At 34.6% G+C, this 22,161-nt stretch overlaps 7 protein-coding genes, 1 long non-coding RNA gene and 1 other non-coding gene across 11 annotated transcripts; 5 read left to right on the forward strand and 4 right to left on the reverse strand.

Annotated features, from left to right (window-relative positions):
- Positions 1–101: 101 nt before the first annotated feature.
- Positions 102–6,047, reverse strand: MSH7 (MUTS homolog 7). Of its 2 annotated transcripts, none has more exons than NM_001338685.1 (17): positions 5,505–6,047; positions 4,853–5,381; positions 4,673–4,768; positions 4,545–4,600; positions 4,060–4,126; positions 3,847–3,942; positions 3,265–3,396; positions 3,126–3,159; positions 2,984–3,031; positions 2,680–2,879; positions 2,471–2,597; positions 2,076–2,353; positions 1,737–1,931; positions 1,163–1,562; positions 960–1,056; positions 746–873; positions 102–659 (listed from the first exon to the last, which is right to left on the reverse strand). In NM_001338685.1, the coding sequence occupies exons 1-15, from the start codon at positions 5,843–5,845 to the stop codon at positions 1,034–1,036; spliced, it is 2,622 nt and encodes an 873-aa protein (NP_001326470.1). In that variant the 5' UTR covers positions 5,846–6,047; the 3' UTR covers positions 102–659; positions 746–873; positions 960–1,033. The 2 variants fall into 2 exon arrangements, with proteins under 2 accessions (NP_001326470.1, NP_850630.1); NM_180299.1 differs by having other exon boundaries at positions 1,140–1,562; positions 5,505–5,905.
- Positions 6,026–7,442, forward strand: MBF1C (multiprotein bridging factor 1C). Of its 2 annotated transcripts, NM_001203033.1 has the most exons (3): positions 6,438–6,776; positions 6,898–7,029; positions 7,329–7,442. In NM_001203033.1, exons 1-2 carry the CDS (start codon positions 6,514–6,516, stop codon positions 6,926–6,928), a joined length of 294 nt encoding a protein of 97 aa, NP_001189962.1. In that variant the 5' UTR covers positions 6,438–6,513; the 3' UTR covers positions 6,929–7,029; positions 7,329–7,442. The 2 variants fall into 2 exon arrangements, with proteins under 2 accessions (NP_189093.1, NP_001189962.1); NM_113358.3 differs by lacking the exon at positions 7,329–7,442 and having other exon boundaries at positions 6,026–7,117.
- On the reverse strand, positions 6,841–7,016 carry AT3G04685. Its single transcript, NR_141116.1, has one exon.
- Positions 7,319–11,055, reverse strand: ALDH2C4 (aldehyde dehydrogenase 2C4). The gene is made up of 9 exons (NM_113359.4): positions 10,689–11,055; positions 10,006–10,148; positions 9,101–9,487; positions 8,804–8,893; positions 8,544–8,717; positions 8,317–8,454; positions 8,082–8,219; positions 7,850–7,911; positions 7,319–7,764 (listed from the first exon to the last, which is right to left on the reverse strand). The coding sequence occupies exons 1-9, from the start codon at positions 10,786–10,788 to the stop codon at positions 7,491–7,493; spliced, it is 1,506 nt and encodes a 501-aa protein (NP_566749.1). The 5' UTR covers positions 10,789–11,055; the 3' UTR covers positions 7,319–7,490.
- Positions 8,871–9,123, forward strand: AT3G04695. Its single transcript, NR_141117.1, has one exon. It is a non-coding gene; the product is annotated as an other RNA (long non-coding RNA).
- A 4,567-nt stretch (positions 11,056–15,622) lies between the features above and the next one.
- AT3G24506 (uncharacterized protein) lies at positions 15,623–17,135 on the reverse strand. The gene is made up of 2 exons (NM_113360.4): positions 16,783–17,135; positions 15,623–16,316 (listed from the first exon to the last, which is right to left on the reverse strand). Exons 1-2 carry the CDS (start codon positions 17,038–17,040, stop codon positions 16,125–16,127), a joined length of 450 nt encoding a protein of 149 aa, NP_566750.1. The 5' UTR covers positions 17,041–17,135; the 3' UTR covers positions 15,623–16,124.
- A 721-nt stretch (positions 17,136–17,856) lies between these two features.
- Positions 17,857–18,397, forward strand: AT3G24508 (Defensin-like (DEFL) family protein). Its single transcript, NM_001035682.2, has 2 exons — positions 17,857–17,972; positions 18,110–18,397. Exons 1-2 carry the CDS (start codon positions 17,915–17,917, stop codon positions 18,301–18,303), a joined length of 252 nt encoding a protein of 83 aa, NP_001030759.1. The 5' UTR covers positions 17,857–17,914; the 3' UTR covers positions 18,304–18,397.
- A 1,277-nt stretch (positions 18,398–19,674) lies between these two features.
- On the forward strand, positions 19,675–20,572 carry AT3G24510 (Defensin-like (DEFL) family protein). The gene is made up of 2 exons (NM_113361.3): positions 19,675–19,842; positions 20,202–20,572. Exons 1-2 carry the CDS (start codon positions 19,785–19,787, stop codon positions 20,402–20,404), a joined length of 261 nt encoding a protein of 86 aa, NP_189094.1. The 5' UTR covers positions 19,675–19,784; the 3' UTR covers positions 20,405–20,572.
- Positions 20,573–21,678: 1,106 nt separating this feature from the next.
- AT3G24513 (defensin-like protein) lies at positions 21,679–22,149 on the forward strand (the record flags this gene model as incomplete). Its single annotated transcript, NM_001035683.1, has 2 exons — positions 21,679–21,736; positions 21,950–22,149. 2 exons carry the CDS (start codon positions 21,679–21,681, stop codon positions 22,147–22,149), a joined length of 258 nt encoding a protein of 85 aa, NP_001030760.1.
- Between the last annotated feature and the right edge of the window lie 12 nt (positions 22,150–22,161).

Below are 22,161 nucleotides of genomic sequence, written 5' to 3' on the forward strand. Positions count from 1 at the left end.
TGACCAATCTCATGAACATACATATATTATATACCATAGCTAAACCGACAGATACATATATAATCTTGTTATAATCGAGGAAACAATTTTTTGATATATAAGCATTTTTTAAGAGGAATAAACATCAGAGAAGCAAAAGACTTAACGAGCTTCAGATAGTGTTATGTCATAGCCATTTATTTGGGAACACAGTAAGAGGATTTGATCTCATGCCATAAGCAAAACAAAGTGTCGTAGTCATCTTCGCCAATGGGGGCATTGTTGTGGGCGACTCGAGAAATACCCACCAATGACTTGAGCCAGTCTTCATGCAGACTTGAGAACTCAGATCTTAGCTCACTTGACTTGAAGTTTTCCCCAATTGATCTCTTCATGGCTTGAGCAGCACCTGATGCTGTTTCAACCACTTGGTTTGGTATTCCAGCCATGAGTGCCACTTGAAGTCCGTAGCTCTCAGGACAAGCTCCCTCGGTTAAACGGTACAAGAACACTAGGTCTTGATCACAACCACGTGGTTGATAATCAGATCTTGATTTGAATGCGCAAGCCATGTGTTTCGAGGTGACACGTGGGTGAGACGCGAATTCCTTGGTGAGAGGGTGGTAATGTGTTGCAAAGAGCATCCGACATTGAACTTTCTCTACCAGGTGACGAAAAACCTGATATAAATCAATAAGTTTCAGCAAAATGAATTGCATGTTTTTGTTGATCAACAAGTATAAGTTGAAGGAGAAGAGCAGGTTACCGAGTATGCAATGGCGTATCCATCGAAAGTACTAGTTCCTCTGCCCAGTTCGTCAAGGATTACTAGTGAATCCTGAGTTGCATTCTGAAGAACTGACGCTGTCTCAGTGCATTCTACCAAAAAGGTACCTAAAAAAAAGCAAAACCACCTTGTCCAATCAGACAAAATCTGAGTAAATAGTTCGAGGAATTGGTATTTTGAGAACAAAACTTACTCTCTCCTGTCATGATTCTATCAGATGCGCCAAGCCTTGTGAAGATAGTATCCACGAGGGAGATTTCGCAAGACTCACACGGCACGTAGCAGCCAAGCTGCAGACAGAAAACAGAATTTATTATTCATGTTGAAGAACTGATTGCAAAGAATAGAGTAATTATCTAACGAGTATACAAACTTGGGCAAAGATAACGGCCAGACATGTTGCACGAAGAAGAGTTGATTTTCCGCCCATGTTTGGTCCCGTCAGTAACAATGACCGAGGATGAATGCTGCCACTGCTTCTTCTAGCCTCGCCAAGGAGTATATCATTCGGAACAGGCAATTGACCATCGGCTGCAACTGCAAATGGATGCCATAGTCCTTGGATTTTAAGTATTGGCCCTTTTGTTTTCTGATTCTGATCTGTAGCTTCTGATTCGGGAAAAATAACAGGCCTGGCCATGCTTCCAGCAGAGAGACTTGCTGCGATTGCAAAAGATCTCAGGACATCTAGGCAGCTTATGGTGTGAATGACCTCAGACCATTGAGTTGCTCTTTCGATAAAAAGTTCGATAAGTATTGTGAGAGTTTCAGCGTTTTCATCTGTCACATCTTGGTTCTGGTACAAGATTAATAAGTTCAAGTTAGAAATAAATCAAACCATCCAAAAACATTAGGAATAAAAAGCAAATCCCTTTAGGATCCTCGGGGTGTGAGTTGAGATCTAAGCCATATGCATTGCTTTGAGTAGTGACAGACATTTTGTTGTAAAGTATGAAAGATAGATGGGCACCTGATAATTTGGAAAGTCGCTATCTATGGCTGCTTCGAATTGAGAAAGAAATAACTCTAGCCCGCTTTTTCCTACTAATATAGGAAGTTTACAGAGTTTATAAAGCAAACTCATCATATTTGATTCCTTCTGTAGAGCCAACAACAGATCAATTCCACTTCTGAACCCTTTCACAATTTGCCCAAATGCTTTAACCTGCAATGCAATAAGTTAAGAGAAATGTAATGAATAACCAGACATTGCAAAAGAAGGAGAACAGTCTTTAGCTAGACCCGTAATGTTTTAGTCCTATACTACTCATGGAAGGCATTACTCAGAAAACTTGTGATTGATACTTACTCGTTGTTTCAGCACTTTTTTCCCCAGAAGAGCAGGCAACACAGAGGCTGATGATCGAACGCTAGACTTGATGCGTCCGAGCAGTCTTTCTAAGTCTGGAAGTTTGTGGAGATACTGGCCAGTGATTTGCATACTTTCTGAGTTTGCCGTGAATTCTTCAACTACATCAAGCCGTTTATTGATGCTTTCTACATCTTTGAGTGGATGGCAGATCCAATTCCTTAAGAGTCGCTTACCAGTTGGACTAACACAGTTATCAAGATATTTGTACAAGGTCCCTACATAGGTAAACAAAAATCGGCTATTACTTACTGGAGATCCGTACGAAGTATTAGAATTTTTCCTTCTATGTCTGCCCTCTAGTTGAAGTTATCAAAAAAGAAATATGCACTTGCCTGAAGGACCACCATCACAGCTATTGTTAAATATCTCAAGATTTACCATCGTCTGGCCATCAATTCTGAGACAACCCCTGTAAACTTGGTATGGAAAAATATCCCCATGCTTAAGTACATCTTCTAGCTGCAAGTAGATAGAAACTGTAAGTTATGAAAAGTTCCTTTGCTTAATTTGTGAAAAGCAAAAACTAAACAAGCCAACACACCTTTAGCCTAGACAGATGATTAATTAGCTCTCCAAGAGCACTAAGGGCAACATCACATTCATTTAGACCATCAACAGCACAGTTCCATGATTCAGAAGAACCTTTAAAGTATCCGTTAGATTCTATTATATTTCTAACTCCAGCAGCATCTGTATCCCCCATTACTTGTGGTACTGGAGCCAACTGTACCGCCGTAGACCCTATTAGATTGAAACATAAACATCATCTACATTAGCAATGTTTAAGAGACCTATCATTCGGTGAGCGGTTAAATTGTCAGTTAGCTTGCCTACTGAAATGGTACCTGTCAACGTATATTTCCTTAGAGCCTTTTGTGCTTCTCTTGATAGCCCTGCAATATTTCAACATGTATGCACTTTAAATTAACCAGTGTCATTTACCTTAAATTCTGTTTAACAAAACAACTGGCGATACAAGCAGTTTACCTTTACTGTCATATAACACTTCCTTTGGAGAAACCTGGAAAAAACATACCAAATGGTGATTCAGAATTAGTTCCTGCAACCCAAATATATGCACAGGAAGTCACATGGTACACATAAGATACAGAATACACTTGCTTACCTGCATCAATAACGCTCCAAGAGCAGCACATGATGCATCATCGCTGATGGACCCAACCCAAAACCTCAAGGCAGCACAGTCAACAAAAGCAAATCCATACACAGTTGAACACTTTTGTAGCTCCATTTTGATCTAAAATAAAGATTCAGAAGAAAAATTGACATCAAACCATTAGGCAATGTAACCAAAGGCAATTCCTGAGCAGCTACTTAATCATGATAATGTACAGCTTGGATCAGCTATCATTTTCTCCAGCACACGAGACAAACACAACATAGACAATGGTCATTAAGAAAGAGGGGGATGCAGTAACAAGGAATGATATTACTTGACATGCAATTGCAGACTATGATCATTGTAAGAAAGTAGGGGATTCACTTAAAAAGATTGAATTTTTCAAGTGCAAAGAATCTTAAACAGATCTTTTCAAGGGAACCTCTTGCATATAAAACAAAGCATCAAATAATGATTTTCTAATTCCAAATCCTTTACACAGCTTGATGGAAGATTGGTAAAGAAGAGTGTAATTTTTCAGGACTTGGATGAACTGAACATGATAAGATAAATAAGTAAATAACAAACCTCTTTTATAGCAAGAAGATGGACGGCATCAGGCCCGATGTTTCCCTCGCTTGCTGTTGATGGAGTTAATACCTGAACTAGCTTCCTTGGAATTATCTGATAATCAGACCAGAATAGCCATTGAGTTAATTACAGCATGAAAGTAATGTACAGAAAAAGAAATGATCAAAAACAGTCTGCAACACTCTCCTTGACCTATCCAAGAAAACTTACAGTATTAGCACCTCTGGCTTTTGCTTGGTCAGATGTTTCTAGCTGCTCGATTCGTCCAACTTTATATCTTTCAAAAGAAACAACGAGTGTGTCAATACATAATTAGTAGAATAGGAAAGCATATGAATCTGCATGCTAGTTTCTGTTGGAAGCATATGTAACTATCCAGTTTCAACACAAGGCTTGAAAGCCTCCATGAGAGACAAAATGAGGGTACCACATACAAGTAAACATATATTATCCGTAACTGTTACTACAGTGAACTAGCAAAGGTTAGCTGGGTATATATGCCTTGCCAGTGAGCACACAAATATTGTGCAAGTTTTGTTTGTTACTCCTTGATGAAAAGACTTATTATATAACGAATAAGAAAACATCCTGAGTTCTCAGGATCCTAACTAATGATGCTTGAAGTGATTTCCATTTCTTAAATCCTAGCCGAAGTAGCAGTAAACGAATTCCATAAAGTATGATGGTTCCCTTACCCACGAGCTAATAGCTTTTGCACTGCCTCATCTATCCCACTTTCAGAGATACCAACCTGAAACAAAAGGTGGTGTCAAAATTTATAGACACAATAATTCAAGCAGGCCAGTTGTTTCAACTAATTTACCTGTCTGCATTTTCCCACACCACTCATGGTCATCTTCCAGTCAAGCTCCTTGTGACCTAATTCCGCATCTAGCTCATACAGCTCATAAAATTTCCCCTGAGAAGAGCATAACGTAAACAGATGTAAGTGAACAAATCACATTGAGGAAATGGATTGAACACTAGATTAATAGTTACTAACCACTTTAAAGAAAAGCACAATGTCCATATATTCACTCTTAACACTCCAATATTGCTTTTGTGATGCAGACATTTTCTTGAAAACATCAGGTGGTATGTGTAAGGTCTTTCTATCGTAAAGGGGATCATCAGGACGTCTTCTATTGGCATCCCTGATTCGAGAAGACTCAAGCCATTCAAATTTGGTTCCTTCGTTTACTTCTTTCTTCTCTCCACAAACCGGATCCTGGAGCATTTTCAGCCTTTTGTTAGAGTCCAATACAGGAACCTTATCCTCCTTAAAAGTCATTTCATCCTCCAGAACTCGCTTCAAGCGAGAAGCACGTGGACGCATCCCTGGTGTTTCTGGACCAGGAACATCGCCATCTACTCCTATATCTTCTACTGATCTAAGTTCAGCTCTCCCACTGAAACTAAAAGCATGGTTTCTTTCTTGAGTTTTACCATTATTGGAACGAAATTGAGGAATAACATCATTAGCCTTCATACATAGAGATGAATCATTCAGCGGAACAACATCTTCTCGGCTCCTGAAAATTTGTAAACAACGATCCAATGCAGTAATCAGAATCTCTCCAACGAATACAACAAATTACACGAATCTTCTTCTTCCAGCTAAAGATAACAAAATTAAGAGAATCGAAGATTAGTACCTCTCTCCAGAACAATCTCGATCATCGACTTTTACAAACTTATGCATAATATTGGAGAACAGGGACGAAGCATCACCGGCGGATTCAGCCGGCTTAAATCCAGACGGCAGGACACGACGCGGAACCTTCTCCGGTGGAGTATCCGTTCCTCTAACCTCATCGACAGATTTCGAAACAGCAAAACGTACAGAAGCGTCGCCTTTAGCATCCCCTTCCTTCACATTAAATCGTGGTCCTCCGCTGCCGCCCCCGCCGCTAGCAGCATCGCCGGAAACCAAACCCTTCGTAGTCGCCGCCGTGGGTTTTTGGAAGAAAGACAAAATCGATCTCTGGCGCTGCATTTTTTGGAATTGTGAGAGAGAGTGAGAGAGAAACGATGTTTTGAGCTGAGAGAATTCGAAAGGGGGGAAAGATTGGCGCCAAAAATTTTCGCCTTGCGTCGTAGAAATGGCGGAAACGATACTCCTCAGGGCTCAACTTTTTTTGTTGACTGTTCACTCTTTGAGGCTTTGATGACCGTCCGATTTATGTTCTATTATTGTATACCGTTGGATCTTTCTAGCCAACGAGTCAATCAGGCATTGGTATTCGGTTCGGCTAACCCCGGTTTCGAATAATTCGGTTCTGGAAGTAAGGGATCCGAATTGAAACCGAAATAAATTTTACGAAAATTTTTGGTTAGCTTAATTTTAATGATAACTCATAACCGAACCGAAAACCAAATTTATATAAAACCATTGAGCCAAATCGGATAATATGGTGTACCACGAATCCAACCCAAAAAGCATTGGTTAACTGCAAATCAGATAATGACACGTCGTCAATCATCTCTAAGAACGTTCCAGAGACGAAAATGGAGAAAAAGATGATCGAATTCTCCAGAAACCAATCTTCGTATATATAAATATCACAATCCTCTCAACAACATTCTTCATCTTCATCGTTTCTCAATTTCAAAACTCAGATTAATAAAATTTTCGCGTTGTTCCTTTCTCTCAATTCATCGACGATGCCGAGCAGATACCCAGGAGCAGTAACACAAGACTGGGAACCAGTAGTTCTCCACAAATCAAAACAAAAGAGCCAAGACCTACGCGATCCGAAAGCGGTTAACGCAGCTCTGAGAAACGGTGTCGCGGTTCAAACGGTTAAGAAATTCGATGCCGGTTCGAACAAAAAGGGGAAATCTACGGCGGTTCCGGTGATTAACACGAAGAAGCTGGAAGAAGAAACAGAGCCTGCGGCGATGGATCGTGTGAAAGCAGAGGTGAGGTTGATGATACAGAAAGCGAGATTGGAGAAGAAGATGTCACAAGCGGATTTGGCGAAACAGATCAATGAGAGGACTCAGGTAGTTCAGGAATATGAGAATGGTAAAGCTGTTCCTAATCAGGCTGTGCTTGCGAAGATGGAGAAGGTTCTAGGTGTTAAACTTAGGGGTAAAATTGGGAAATGATTAAACGATGTCGTTTATCTTGTATTTTGTTGACCAATGTAAAAAGTAAAAAAAAAGTCTTGTTGTTTTGTTTGATAAATGAAAAAACAATATATATCTTTCATTTCTTTTATATATAGTTATATTGATGACATAAAACCGTATACCTTTATTGTTAGCAACCAAAAAAAAGCTTTAAGCGCGGTAAAAAGTACGGTACGGTTTTGTGATTGGTAACTGTTAAAATGATATGGAATTGTCAATCAAAACCATCATTTTTAGATTTTAACATTTTTGTGGGGTGAACACAATTAGAGTTTCAGTTATATAAATCAGAAACTGTAGTTTATAGTTTATAATATTATCTATATGAAAAAATGCTATGAAAGTATAAAAATATTATTATTATTTAGCACAAAATTTTTTTTAACAAAAACAAAAAAGTATTGAACAAAAAATAAAAAGTGGTTGCACAAAAAGAAAAAGAAAAAATTCAAGCCGCCTTATTATCATTGGATTAAGTTTTTTTCTATGTGTTATGGACAATTTTATTACATCCAAGGGGAATTGTGAAGAGGCATAACGACGGATTTGGTTTGTAGATAGTTGTCGAGAGCGTCCATGCCACTTTCACGACAATTACCACTCATCTTGTAGCCACCATAAGGACAGTCAAGATCAAACCCGAAGTAGCAATTAACCCAAATGATTCCAGCTTTGATTGACCTCGAAACCGTGTTGATCAAGTCTATGTCTTGGCTTAGTATTCCTGCTGCAAGACCGTATTTCGTGTTGTTTGCGCATTTGATCCCTTCCTCTACCGTCCTGTGAAAGCAATTTACGATATTCTTAGTGTAATGGAACGAGTCAATGATTTGAGAAGAGAAGTTAGTTTTTGTTTAGGGTTTACTTGAATTTCATCAGTGACATGACTGGTCCAAAGATTTCATCTTGGTATATCTTCATATCCTCCTGTAAAATCAACATAAATAACAACAGTTACATATGCAGCTAATAGTGTATGTACTTATACTAGCCTAATTTTGATACTTATATGCATAAAAATGACAAACGTGGTTACAAGGTATCACGTTTTTTAGTTAACTTTAGTTCTTAGATGAAAGAAGACAAGTGTGACTTACAGTGACATCTGCGAATATAGTTGGTTGGATGAAATATCCTTTGTCTCCAATGGCTTTTCCTCCAGTTAATAAGGTCGCTCCTTCGTTTTTACCGTGCTCAATGTAAGATAGAATCTTCTCAAACTGTCTTTTATCCACCTGAAAGAAACCCAAAAGATAATTAAACATAATGTAACTCTAAATCTACTCAAATTAAGATCAATCAATGTATAGTTTAATTAGTCTATATTTTTACTTGAGGTCCTTGTCGAGCAGTGGAATCAAAAGGATCACCAACGGTCCAATCTTTAGCCTTCTCTACTAACTTCTCCACAACCTTATCGTATATACCTTCTTGAACAAACACACGAGAGCTCGCCACGCAAATTTCACCCTGTTGATACATCAAATTAAGATGTTTTATATATCAGTATCACCACATTGTTATACATTGACAGAAATTGGAATGAACATTATGGATACCTTGTTGTAAAAGCAACCGAGAAGCGCAAGATCGGCGGCTTTGTCAATATCAGCGTCGTTGAATATGAGAAGTGGCGATTTCCCGCCTAATTCAAGGGAAACTTTTTTGAGATTACTTGCGGCTGCGGCTTGCATTATCTTCCTTCCAACATCTGTTGACCCAGTGAAACTAACCTGATCACAACACACACAGAAGATTCAAGTTTCACATACAATCAACAACATTAGTCGGCGCGACTCATAAGAAGATAGATCCTTACTTTGTCTACGTCCATATGGGAGGCAATGGCAGCTCCAGCAGTTGATCCAAAACCAGTTACAATGTTGAGCACACCATCAGGAATTCCCGCCTGTTTTCTCGCAATAATGTTTAGATTGTTAGGTTTCTATCGTTTGATTACGTATACGTTTTGCTTTATTACATGTTAAACTAGTGTGTTGTCCTTTTAGACACAACCTAACCTTTTAGTGTTTTAAGTAAAGCAAAATTCTTACCGTTTTAATTTTGCGGTTAACAAGTATAGTTATGAAAAAGTTTTTAATCTATATCAACTTACTTCTTTTGAGAGATGGGCATAGAACAAAGCAGAGAGTGAAGTCTGTTCAGCTGGCTTGACCACCATGGTGCAACCAGCAGCCATAGCCGGAGCCACCTTTGTGGCAAACATAATGCTTGGGAAATTCCAAGGGATGATATTACCAACCACTCCAATTGGTTCTTTGAGGGTGTATCCGAACAAAGATTGACGCGTCATTTTAAGAGTCTCGCCGTGGATTTTATCTGCTGCACCCGCATTGTATCGAAAATGACCGGCTGTGGCCGGAATATCAGCATATTTTCCCAACTGAAACAATTTTCCACCGTCAACCGCATCAAGTTTAGCCAATTCCTCAATGTTTTCCTCTATTAAGTCTGCGAATTTGTTGATAAGCTTTGCCCTCTCCTGATCACATCACATCCACCAAACTTGTTAAGTGAGAAGATTAATCATACAAATATCACAAAAAGTAGAAGAGGAATAGTCACATAAATAAAAAAAGAGAGTAATAGTCCAATCTAAATTTGAAACATACAAGAGTTACAAAACAATCCTATAAAACTTTTATTTGATTATAAATAAGTAATGTGAAACTTAAGTACAAGTAAAAGATATGTTATACTAATATGGGCAAAATGTTTTTCTAAACTACATGAAAGTGACATCAAACCACAAAATAAGTCAACTTTCTCTCGTTCCATTTCTATAAGTTTAATAACACGACGCTGCGACAGTTACCAATTGCGTAGCAAATCAAATAAAGAGTATTCACTCAGAACAAGACCCTAAACATTTAATGATCCACTATGTCCACGGGACCACATCAATCAACAATAATAAAATTAAAATCACCAATAATTTAAAGAAGAAAAAAATGAGTAGTTGTGCAATAAAAAAAAACATGAGTTGAAGAAGAAACGTACGAAGCCGGTCATGCGAGGCCAAGGACCATGGTCGAAGGCGTAACGTGCAGCGTTAACGGCCAAGTCAACGTCTTCTTTGTCTCCTTCGGCTATTGTTGCGATCACTTCACCGTTCCTAGGGTCTATCGTCTCAAACGTCTTCCCTTTAATTTTTAGCCCAAATAAACCAAAACTAAGTTATCAATATATGTCAAATCAAACCATTTGGTTCAATGTTCAAATCATGAGTCCTTCTTGTATAGGTAAGTACAAAACATTAGCTTTATCATTCAAGCTTCTTAAAAGAGGAAAGAAAATTAGAAGAAAATTATGAATTTTGTAGTTGAGAAGAAAAAAATCTCAGGGTAGACCAACAAATTCATGTGTTTTATAGTGGAACATGTTTCTGTACTCCGGATATTCATTTATTTTCATACCAAGCTAAATTTTTGTTTATTAATTTTGATTTTTTGGACCACTCAATACTCATCCATCGACTATTCACACAAAAAAAAAAAAAAAAAACTTGCCAAATGTGTTCTTGGCTATTGATATAAATATATGGGTTTAGAGAATAGGATTTGAGGAAATTATGTCGAGAACTAGAACCAAAATCGTTAAGGATCTTTTTTTTGGTGTTAAAGTCAACGTTTGAAATTGTGAAATTAAGGAGTAAAGAAGTGAAGTAAAAACAAGAAAAGAACCTGAAGCAGCATCAATGAACTGGCCGTTGATGAAAAGCTTGGTGAATTTGATCTCCGGTAACTTCACCGTCGTGGCTCCGTTGCATTTGCCGTTCTCCATTTATTTTTCTTTGTATTTCTCTCTCTCTCTTTCTCTATGCTCGTAGAAGGACAGAGAGGTTATCTACGTATTTATATCGAAGTGTCTCGATTCACACGTCAGCAAAGGCAGTGGATTTTTCTGTTAAGTAGCTAGGAGCGTGCATGCACGTGAAGAGATTACGGGTTCTACTCCGATACATCTCTTATTGTTGTTTCTTTTTTAATTAAACCGAGTTTTCTTGCCACGTTTGATCAAAGTTGCGAAATGTAAAAAATAAAATTAAAACGTATGAGAAAAATCGATTTGTATGAAAATTCTACATCTTAAAAAACGGGATTGACCCGCCTATCCCCTATCATACGTATATGTCTTTTATCGTTTTTTATCATTTTAAAAATGTTCAATTTAAATAATAACTTTTCATTGTGTTAATGTCGTTGAAAATTTTAAATCTGGTACTAATACGTATATGATTTTTCTACTATAAAATTTACAGAAATACAAATTATTAAATTACATATAAGTATATTCCTAAGTAATCCAAGTTTCAAGATTTTCACATATTAAAAAGGAACAAATAAAAAATATGATTATAAATGCTTTTTCTTTTGCGATTAACAATTTTCTATCTCTAAGCAAATAATATTTCAATTTTCATTGTTGAAGTTTAGAATTTATCATTATTTACTAAACAAAATGTATACAAATATTTTTTGAAACACAGGAATACCGTTTTTGTTCTTGATATTTTTACAGATATCAAAAATTTAAGGCATACAAATTTTTATGTTGCTGATGTAAAACAAAAAGAAAGGATTATATTTCATCCGTTTCTTTTTATAAGATGTTTAGACACTTTCATTTTTTTCATATTATTTGTTTTTTTTTACCTTCTAGACAAAAATTATATTTTTTTTTGATAATTTATACCCATTCAAATTTTTCAGTATTTGTTTTCGTTGGTTGAATTAATTCTTATCATGTATAATAAACCAATACCATTTTTAATACCCGACTGCCACCATCTCTAGACCAAACACTTTTGGGCTATTGGTTTCATCCTTGTCCGAGTGCCAAATTGCTACTTTGGTAAACTCAAAAGACTTGTTGACTAACTATGCTTATTAACACAATTAAAAACACTTCCAATGGGTCGCCCACATGAAACTTTTATAACTAAACTATGGTTATTTATAGATTTTTTTCACAGAAAGAGTTACATTAAACGAGAAGTGAATTTCAATGATAACTAGTCAAATAAATAATTGTAAGCCTTTCTTGTGCACCATAATTTGGAAGGAAATCAGGGGGAGTACAATAAGCTACACTTATAGGGTACATCATCCTTAACTGAAACCAAGACCGACCATTACCACCACATGACTCCCACACTTCTGATGGTTCATGGATCCCACCCTCATATGATAGCAAGTGCGCTATTTGGAGAGTCCACAAAACTTGGCGATATATTCTACATATCACCACTAGATATTCGTTCGTAATTTGTTTTCACTCATATAATACTTAAAATAAATTTGGAGATTTCCATCTAAATTTTCTTTTCTTTTTTTTGTTAAAACCATCTAAATTTTCTTCTAACTCATTGTGGTTTTCTGAAGATGATTTACAGAAAACATAAATGCGTCTTTGGTAATATATGTTGTTAAACTATTCTCATGAATCACCAACTTTTCAGAAAATTTGGTCTTACCATCATCCTCACTCACATAAACCTTATCATCATCATTGTGAACCAATATTGTTACCCCTTGCAGTGTAAACCCATATCATTGTACATTCACCTAAATTCCTAATGTCTTTACCGTTATTGTTTGTGGCTATGTCAATTATTATTATTATTATTTTTATATTTTTCTCATTCATTTATAATTTAATGACAGATAAGTAAAAAAATAAATTAGATTTTCATATTGTTTTCATGACGATAAATAAATTGATATGATTTTTTCCATAAAATCATGCTTATTAAAAAATCTAATAAACTAAGACTGGTGAAAATGCTGATATTATTTTTATAGATTAAGTCAAAACAAAATATTTAAGTTTCTTAGAGTTGAATCTCCAATTGTCATTTTATATATCCAGCAAGTTGAATACAAAAACTTAAATGTGGTATTTGGTTCCCCGTCTACATCGGTCATCGATGGCATTATTCTAAAATTATTTGAAAAGTTCAAAAAACGAGTCACATTGTCTTGTGTGTGTGTCAAATAGTGTCATTTTGTTTTTGTTGAAAAATATACTCTTTTTTTTTTTTGGACAAATGTTGAAAACTATAAAAGTGACAAGATCTGCTGCCAAAGCTTACATAATTTTTATTATGTATTAATTTATATCTAATGTTATACACGAGCATTTCATTTAATTTATTTTCGTAATTAAAAATTGTTAAACACAGGTTTTTGTTTATAAAAATATTTTTTACAATTTTAATTATTTTTGGCCGTCCATTATTCATGTAAGCATATTACAACATTTGAATAGATAATAACAAATTGTAAAATTTTATTTTTGAAATAAACTATTTTCTAATAAATTTAGAAGTAAACGGCGGTCATCTCATTCCGTTCAGTGCAAACTAAATTGGCAGCTTACACGTATTTGGGAATTAAATTCTCGAATTCAGAAGAAAAAAAAATATTTGCTTGAAACATGAAATGTTAAAACAAAAGAAAAAAAAAACAAGCAAACAAATCAGTTTTTTCAAAGAGATGCTAAAATTATGGAGGTAGAGTGGGTGTAGGTATGGCGTGCCCCTTCGATCGTTTGGACACTTATCGTAAAAATCTTATAAATTTTGTTCCATGCAATACTATTTTAAAGTTAATTTTGAACTACATTAAGCATGAAATGTAGATAAAACATTAAAGCTTCCCAATTTTTTGTCCAAAAAACATTAAAGAGATATAGCTGGGAAACTAAAGGAGGACATGGAAGATAAGACGTTGGGCTGCTGGAGTGCTGGTTGTTCCAAATTCTATTTATTAATTGTGGCCACTGAAAATGAAATACTACAATTAAGAATTCCCAAATTCCAGACAAGTGTGGCCTTCAAGAATTGGTCTTATTTGCTACACTTTGGTTTCACCAAGACACCGATTACTCAGCCCCGTTCATTTACTCATTAGAGCTGGCCAGAATATAACCTACAGTAAAACATGTACTATAATGTGTCAGAATTAGAATTATAACTAAAAATATTAATCCATTGATTTTTCTTGTGTTTTGTGAGATAATAGACTTCCGATGAAATAAATTAGATCCAAAAAGCTGATTCATTTATTTTTTTTCGAAAATAGTGATAAATTATTATTTTAAAAATAGCTTTTGTATATCTAGTGCGTCATGAGTTAAAAATGATAGATTTTTCGCTATCAGTAATCCAAAATTTTGATATTTTTTGATAAATCAGGTGATTTTGAAAGTTTCCTACACCTAAAAACGAATCGTGAAACTCAAAAAAGCATATTAGAATTCAATGCTATTAGAACCATACTAATCGTAACGAAAATAAATTACTAAAGATAAATATCGTTCATGTTTGGTCATACGTGTATATATATATATTTTTTATCTTTTATGTAACACAGAGATATGGAGTCTGTCTATTTTTATCTATGACGTCTATCAGTTTAATATTCGATCCCGATTATCATAATTGCATTGTTTTTTTTTTTCTCAACCTAAGAATAATCGCAGTGTTTTGTTCTTTGTCAACGACTAATTGAGTTTAAAATAAAGTTAATATTTGAGAGCGACGTACCAAAAGGTGAAGAAGACATATCCAAAGCGACTATTCATATTCGTGAATAGAGATATCATCTAGAATAATTGACCAAAGAAAAGATATTTATGTCGTTATCAAATATATAAATATACATAATAATTCGTTATTTCAAATATTATTTCCACCTAAAAGTTTATTATAGATTTGGACGTTTTTTTTTCCTTTTCAGAAGAAAAACAAATAAAACAGATAGGTGTATGGAATCAATTCATCCAAAAAGTCCAAATGTATGGATTTTCTTTTTATGTATGCCACAATGTGACTATTCTTAGCCTGGTTAAGAATTCTGTTTTTCTTAAAAACAACATAAATGGAGGCATATAACCAATTCATCCAAAAATGAATAAAAGAATTTGTAACATTTGAGAATAAAAAAGGTTAATTAATGGTTAGAAACATAAATCATATAGGTACGTTGTGGCTAATCTTAAGATCATAAAATGTTAAATACCAAAAGAGGTAACGTCAGAGTCTCTGAGCCACAAATAAGTACAGCTTAAATTGGGCAAATCTTGTAGAAGCAGAATTGCATATGTGTGTCTGGTTAAAATTCGTGTATAGCTTAAGGAGATGATACGTGGAAGAGTCAGAGACATGAGATAATAGTAAAGAGTAATACTAAAAATCAGTAACTAACACCAAAATGGTCCAACAATCACAGAGAATGACAGTAGCAACAAAAGTCGTTTGTTGAAACTTGTCTTCTTCTAAACGTACACATTTCCTAGATAGGTTCCACTCAAACCTATTATCATTCTATTTCAGCTCTGTTAATCTTTATTTAGTGAACTCGAGTGTTCGTTATGTATATGTGAAAAAACTTCGAAGTGTCCTCATAATAAAGTAACAGTCCCGACTAGGCATTGTGAAACAACACTATATGACAGAAAATGTGAAACACGACTAGGCATTTCTTGTCAATGTACCTAACATTATTGTTTCTAGTAGATTTCTCTAAAAGCACATGTGATTTTCACCTTCTCACACCAACCAGACGCTTCTTGCTTTTCTCAGTTTCTGATCATTCTTATGTTTAATAAGGCTAATATATCAACCAATTTCTTTAACCACAACATAATCTTTACATAAAAGGAGTACTTGTTGATCAAAATCATTTGACCACCATTACTTAGTTTTCGACATTTGAAATGGAATCAGAAGCGATGAAACAAAATACACAATGTCAACGGGGATATAAGAATATATAAATTCTACAGCAGAAACATATTCAGGAAAGCTCGCTGGAAACACGATCTGGGATCACCAATGATCCATCTTCCAGAGATCTTACTGCATTGTGGCCAAAGATGAAAATAGTACGGCCGTTGCAATTTTGCACTTGACGAAGTTAAGTAGTTTTGGAATATGAGTTCAGAAGTTAAGTAGATGAACAAACAGAAGTAGTAATATGAGTTCAGAGCTTCCACTAAAGCGCTTTCGGTGGGGTTGACAATACTTCTATTTTATCTTTGAAATGAAAGAAGATCTAAACATGTCTCTAAGGCAAAAAAACAACAACAATAACAGTTAGAAAAAATGAAACCTCTTACGACCGGTTATCGGGTTGGTCCTCGTCTTCCTTTTCAGGGTCATCTTCAGTTTCTTCTTCTTTCTTCTCTTCCTCTTCTTCCTCTTCTTCTGGAGGATCATAAGGCATAGGAGGAGGCAACGGTGACTTCATAGGACTAAACTTTGGGAATATATCTGGTCTCCTCCCTGGCTTTGGTCTCTCCCATTCCTACCACAAACCCCAAAACATCATTTACATAAAACAATTCCGATCACTAAGCAAAACGATAGCCCAATCTCTAAAGAAAAGAAAACACAGCATCGTTGTCACTAGATACAGCTTCTCTCTAATTGATTCATACATAAACTCAAAAGTTCTGTAACCAAAGAACTCTCTACACCTGATAAGTCTAGCAAGTAATGAACAATGAAAGCTTCAGATAGATAAGACTCACAATCTCATCTGCTACCAAATCATTACCTAAATCAAACTGATAAGTATGATCTACACAGGCACAGGACACGAATCTGCTCATGAAAATTTCAGATTCCAAATACAATCTCTCAAGTATATTTGTGACTTAATTTCAAATTTCTGTATCAAAATTGACATTACAAGCACAGTAGCAATGTGAAATTTCGACGAATCTGTATGCAATTTTCTATAAGGAATCGAAGCAAAGAGAGAGACTAACGATAGGGAAATCGAGAGGATTGCGACGAGTGAGCTTCTCTTCCTCAGGAGCCATAGCCACCACCTGTAACTGCTTCCTTGTCTTGCGGCTTAGAGCGAAGCGTTGAACGGCGATGAAAGAGCACGAGAAGCCATGGTTGATTCGAGAGAAAGGGGAAAAAATAGACGGAGCAGCTCTGTTTAACGACGATGAAGATAGTGGCGGAGAGAGAAGTGGCCACGGCGGCGAAGGCGATGCCGATATAGAAAGCGGCGTCATAGCTCCGCCTCGTGTTCTTCGATGGTTCCTATCTGTTCCGTCAAACAGTTCATATTATTTTCTTTATACTTTTAAAATAAATCAAAATTATCAATTTTTTATTTATGTTATTTTATAATTCATTCCATTTACTTTAGACATTCTTATAATAAATTAAATTAAATTAAATTTAGATTAAGAAATCTGAAACCCGAATCAAAATTTTTATATTGAATATATGATACAAAATTTTGAGTTTTAAATATTTTAGGTAAATTCGAATCCAAATCCAAAAACTTGATCCGGCCTGAATCTCAAGTCTTAAAATATTCAAACCACTTTTTAATTTCCAAATCTGAAATACCCAACACGAATAATCTGACCTGAACCCAACACAAATAGTGAATACTCACTCCTGTTAAATTTGATGTTATTTTTGAAGTGTTTGTTTGCATTTTTTTTATTTAAGCCGTCTAAAATCTTTAAATAATATATTTGAAATTTAACATGAAAAATGTTATTCTAAAAAAATGAAAATTAAATTACAAAATAGCACCATATAATAAAATTAATTTACTACATAGTCCATTTTTACAGGTTTCATCATTTGCTTCTACTGTGAATTTTTAAATGAATACTTAAAGAAAAATATCATAAAGATATGTCGAATTTTGACTAATTAATAGTTCTTGATGCTATCTGATGTTTTAAAACTTCCTCATTGGTTATGTATCAATTCTCAAATCTTTGACCAGTACCAATGACATGACTAGACTCGCCAACTTATATATGTATAGAAGAACGAATATATGGCTAAGTACTAACTACTAAGTACTACGACGACAAAGAAATAACCATTCACAAGTCTAAATTATTTTTGCTCAAAAATTTAAAAATGATGAACGTTTCTCTCAAACTTTCATTTCTGGTTTTTATTTTGGTCATCATGTCTAGTAAGTATTTTTTAATTTATTTAAATTTAAAATAAAAGTCATTAAAAATATTTTCAAAAATATTTTCTATTTGGTGAGTTAAAACAAATTCAGAACATTTAATAAGTAAGTATACTAAGAAAGTGATGAATGAATAGATCTTGGATCAGAAGCAAGGGAACTAGCCGGTGTTAACGAGATATTCGAAATTGCTGCGCGAAGTTCAAACAATGCCGGCACCGCTAGGGCCTTGCAGCAAGCCCCACCTTGCAAGAGGGATGTTGATTGTAGCTTTGAATGTCCCAAGGGAGGATTCTGCAATGATCGTCTTGGCACATGTGATTGTTTCTAATTGTATTATTTGATTTCTAATCTACTTTTATCAATAAAGTTTATCCATCAATTCTTAAGACTTGATACTAACGAGGAAATGTTTTCAAAAGATCGGTTGTGATTACCTTTGGTGAACCTATAATCTTTTTCAACAAACTATAGAATATTGACTCTTTGGATTCCCACACAACATTAATCTCCTCACGTTTATTTGCATAGTTTCTCTCGCTGAAAGGCAAACCTCGCAGAACTGACTGAGGAATGTATGGTGAACCCAAGATCTCGTTTACAAAACCATGCAGAATTGACTGAGACTTACAAGTTGATCCCAATAACTCTTCCATCAATGTCAACCAGTTTACTCACCAAGATTATACATACAAATGGTCTGAAATCACTGGCGGTCATTCTCTTTTCCAAATATGCGGTCCACACAACTCATAACTCACTATTTAGTTTATAAGACTGCAAAGTTTTTATGTCGAAACTTACAAGATATGGAGTTTGGATGATTTAGGTTGTTCGTTTCGTCGCCGCAGCTATTTATGTTCGTTTAGTTGCCGCAACTATCTGCGGTAAAACGCAGCGTTTTGCGGCGAAAATTTTTGGACGCCGACTAATTTTAGCGTCGATAATTAAAAGCTGCGGTTGCGGCAGCAAAACGAACAACAACCTGCGGTAGGTTTGTCGCAGCCGCAGCCGCTGCCGCTGCCGCAACCACCGGCGGTAACGAAACGAACATGCTTCATTAACTTGATTTATTCTTTTATTAAAAAAAATTATAACTAACTGCATAAACTTAAATATCAACTATGTATATAATGATACATTATTTATCTATACGGTAAAAAAAAAGAATAATATTACGCACTAAAATTTTGAAGAAGTGCTACTACATGTAAAACTAAAATCAGATTATAAGAATCTATAATCTAAGGATTGAAATCAGATTATGCACGCTATATATAGTTTTTATGATAAATTATTTTTGTACATTATATATTCATAAGACTATTCCGCATATTCCACAATTTCAGCCAAGTAAATGTTATAATTTACAAATTATTATTATTTTCAGTTTTTCGAGTTTTGTTAAATCCAAAATCGTTAACAAAGATATTTGAAATTCCACATGAAAATATGCTATAGTTAATTGCTACTAAATTTACAAAATATCAAGCACCATAGAAATATCTTTTTATACTTTGTTACAAAAGTTATGGTCTGCTAGCTTTTCTGGTCAAGATACACATGACCAATTACAGAAATATTGTTTTGAATTTTGACTAATTAATAAGATCTGACTAATAGTTTTTGATACATTGTTTACCCTTCATATTTGGTAAGATAACATCTCCAATCTTGACCAGGACTAGGCAACAGCCTGAACAATTGATTTGCCACATTATAAATTTATGGCTAAAAGACTACGAATACATAGCAAACTTTCACGAGACTAAACATTGAAAAATCCAAAGCTCCCATTCTAAAAATTTGAAAATGAAGAACGCTTCTCTCAAGCTCCCACTCTTGATCTTCATTTTGGTCATCACATCTAGTAAGTTTATTTTTTCGTTTGTCAACAATTGTAGGAAGTTGTTTTTGTTACAAGTGACAGAAACAAGAAGTAAAAAACATATGAAAATCATACTAACTGAATATCTAAAATATCGTGAAAACATATTCAATCCTGAATCTTTTTAAGTAATAATTATATTGTTTTGCAATTTGACAAGTTTTAAGAGCGTAGTGGATAATTCATTTCTAGGTTTTGATTCATTTTTGGTGGAAAATAACATTTACCAACGAGCAAAATTTTGGTTTGATCTTGATCGTATTAACTTTTAGAACTTTTATTAGTGGATGGAAATTTCTAACCTTAAAGCCATTTTGTTTATGCAAATGATGGATGAGAAGATCTTGGAGCAGAAGCAAGAAAGCTGACCGGAGTTGCTGACGTAATTGTTGAAGGTGAAGCCGCAAGTCCACAGTACGGTATCATCGATGAGAATGACACTTTGAACAAATCCCCATCTTGCAAGAGGGACATCGACTGTACTTTTCAGTGTCGCAGGGGAGGATTCTGCAACCTAATCCTTCAAAAATGTGAATGTTTGTAATAATATTTACAATCGCATTATAATCTAAGTTTATCAATAAAAGTTATATATCAATTCTTCAAACTATATACTCTCTTATGTATTTCAAGATTGATAATCATAATCGGAAGTCAAATCTAAAAACTCAATATACTCGCTTTAATTGTTAATCATTCTGTAACCCCTAAAGGAGGGAGTAGAGAGCGCAGGGAGGAACATCTTTACTTGTTAAAGTTTATAGACTTGAAACGTATTCTCTTTGCCAATGAATGATAATCTTGACCTCAAAGAAACTGTTTCTTCTTCTTCTTCTCCACAGTCCATAGTCATCATTTTCTAGAACAATAATGGATTCATTGATGCTTCTTCCAAGCCCCAACTTGTCGCATCTTTTCTTTATTCATTTACGGTTCCATATCAGTTTGCAGAAGTACCTTATTTTCGCGTACTTTGTGACTCTCCAAGTTGTCTGTCTCACTGGCTAAACCACTAATGATCAAGTTAAAATTTTTGAGTTAATCACCAATTGAAGACAATACATATTATTGATTAAAGTATTAGGGAATAATTAAAAAATAATAATTAGATAATCTATATATTCATGTTAACTTTTGAAATTAATTTTTCAATAATGCTTTGACAAAGCTTTTCGTTAATTATTTTACGTCTTTTTAATGTTTCAAAAATTAAATATGGAAGAATAATTCAATGTTGCTAACCAATATATTATTTGCATTAGACATTAGTACTAATTTTAGATATTTTTGTCTATTTTATTTATATTTTCTTAATTGTTCTATCAATATTCATAAATATTTTATGATACTTTTCAGTTAAAGTCTTAATTATTTTGACAGATTCTACCACAAATCACAAAAACAAAAATTAAGGTAGATTCATCGGTTACCATTTGAAAATGTAAAAATTTAGTCAGATTCAGCTGAAAATCACTAAAAATTCAGCCTGAATCAACAATTCAGACGAATTTAGAAAAAATCATTGGTTACCATTTAGATCCTTAGTAAATTTTAAGACAAAAAAAATCCATAAAAAGTCGATGACGTATCGTAGATATTTTAATATTTTCACTGAAATTTATTTAAAAGTGATCCCAATTCTAATGGTAATAGATTTTCCACCCCTAACATTTGGTAGTAATTAATTCTGCAAATCTTTCTTTGGCATGGACTTTCCAACTTACATATATGGATAAATATGTGCTAAATACAACGACGAAATAGCAACCTTTCGCAAGACAAAAAAATTGTTTCAAAATTCGAAACAAAAAATTGAAAATGATTAACGTTTCTCTCAAGCGGTCACTCTTGATTTTCATTTCGGTCATCACATCTAGTAAGTGTTTATATACATATGTAATCCATTTTCAAAAAAAAAAAAAAAAACGAAGAAGCATATTTAATCCTTTCGACCAAAACAAAAGCATATTCAATTACTTATTTTACAACATGTGCCTTGTTTTAGCTTTTGAATTAGTATATCGTTTTAGAGTAACAAATATTACTAGAGAAACAAATTCAAACACCCTTATGAATAATGAATGAATAGATATTGGATCAGAAGCAAGAGAGCTAACCGGAGCTGGTAAGAAACTCGAAGTTGCCACCAGAAGTTCAAATTACGCAGGCACTGCAAGGACCTTGTTGCAAGCCCGACCTTGCCAAAGGGATGTTGATTGTAACTTTCAATGTCCTAGAATCCAAGGAGGACAATGCAATAATCACCATGGCACATGTGATTGTTTCTAATTGTATTAATCA

This window comes from Arabidopsis thaliana, chromosome 3 (genome assembly GCF_000001735.4).
Source record: "Arabidopsis thaliana chromosome 3, partial sequence".
Lineage (NCBI taxonomy): Eukaryota > Viridiplantae > Streptophyta > Magnoliopsida > Brassicales > Brassicaceae > Arabidopsis > Arabidopsis thaliana.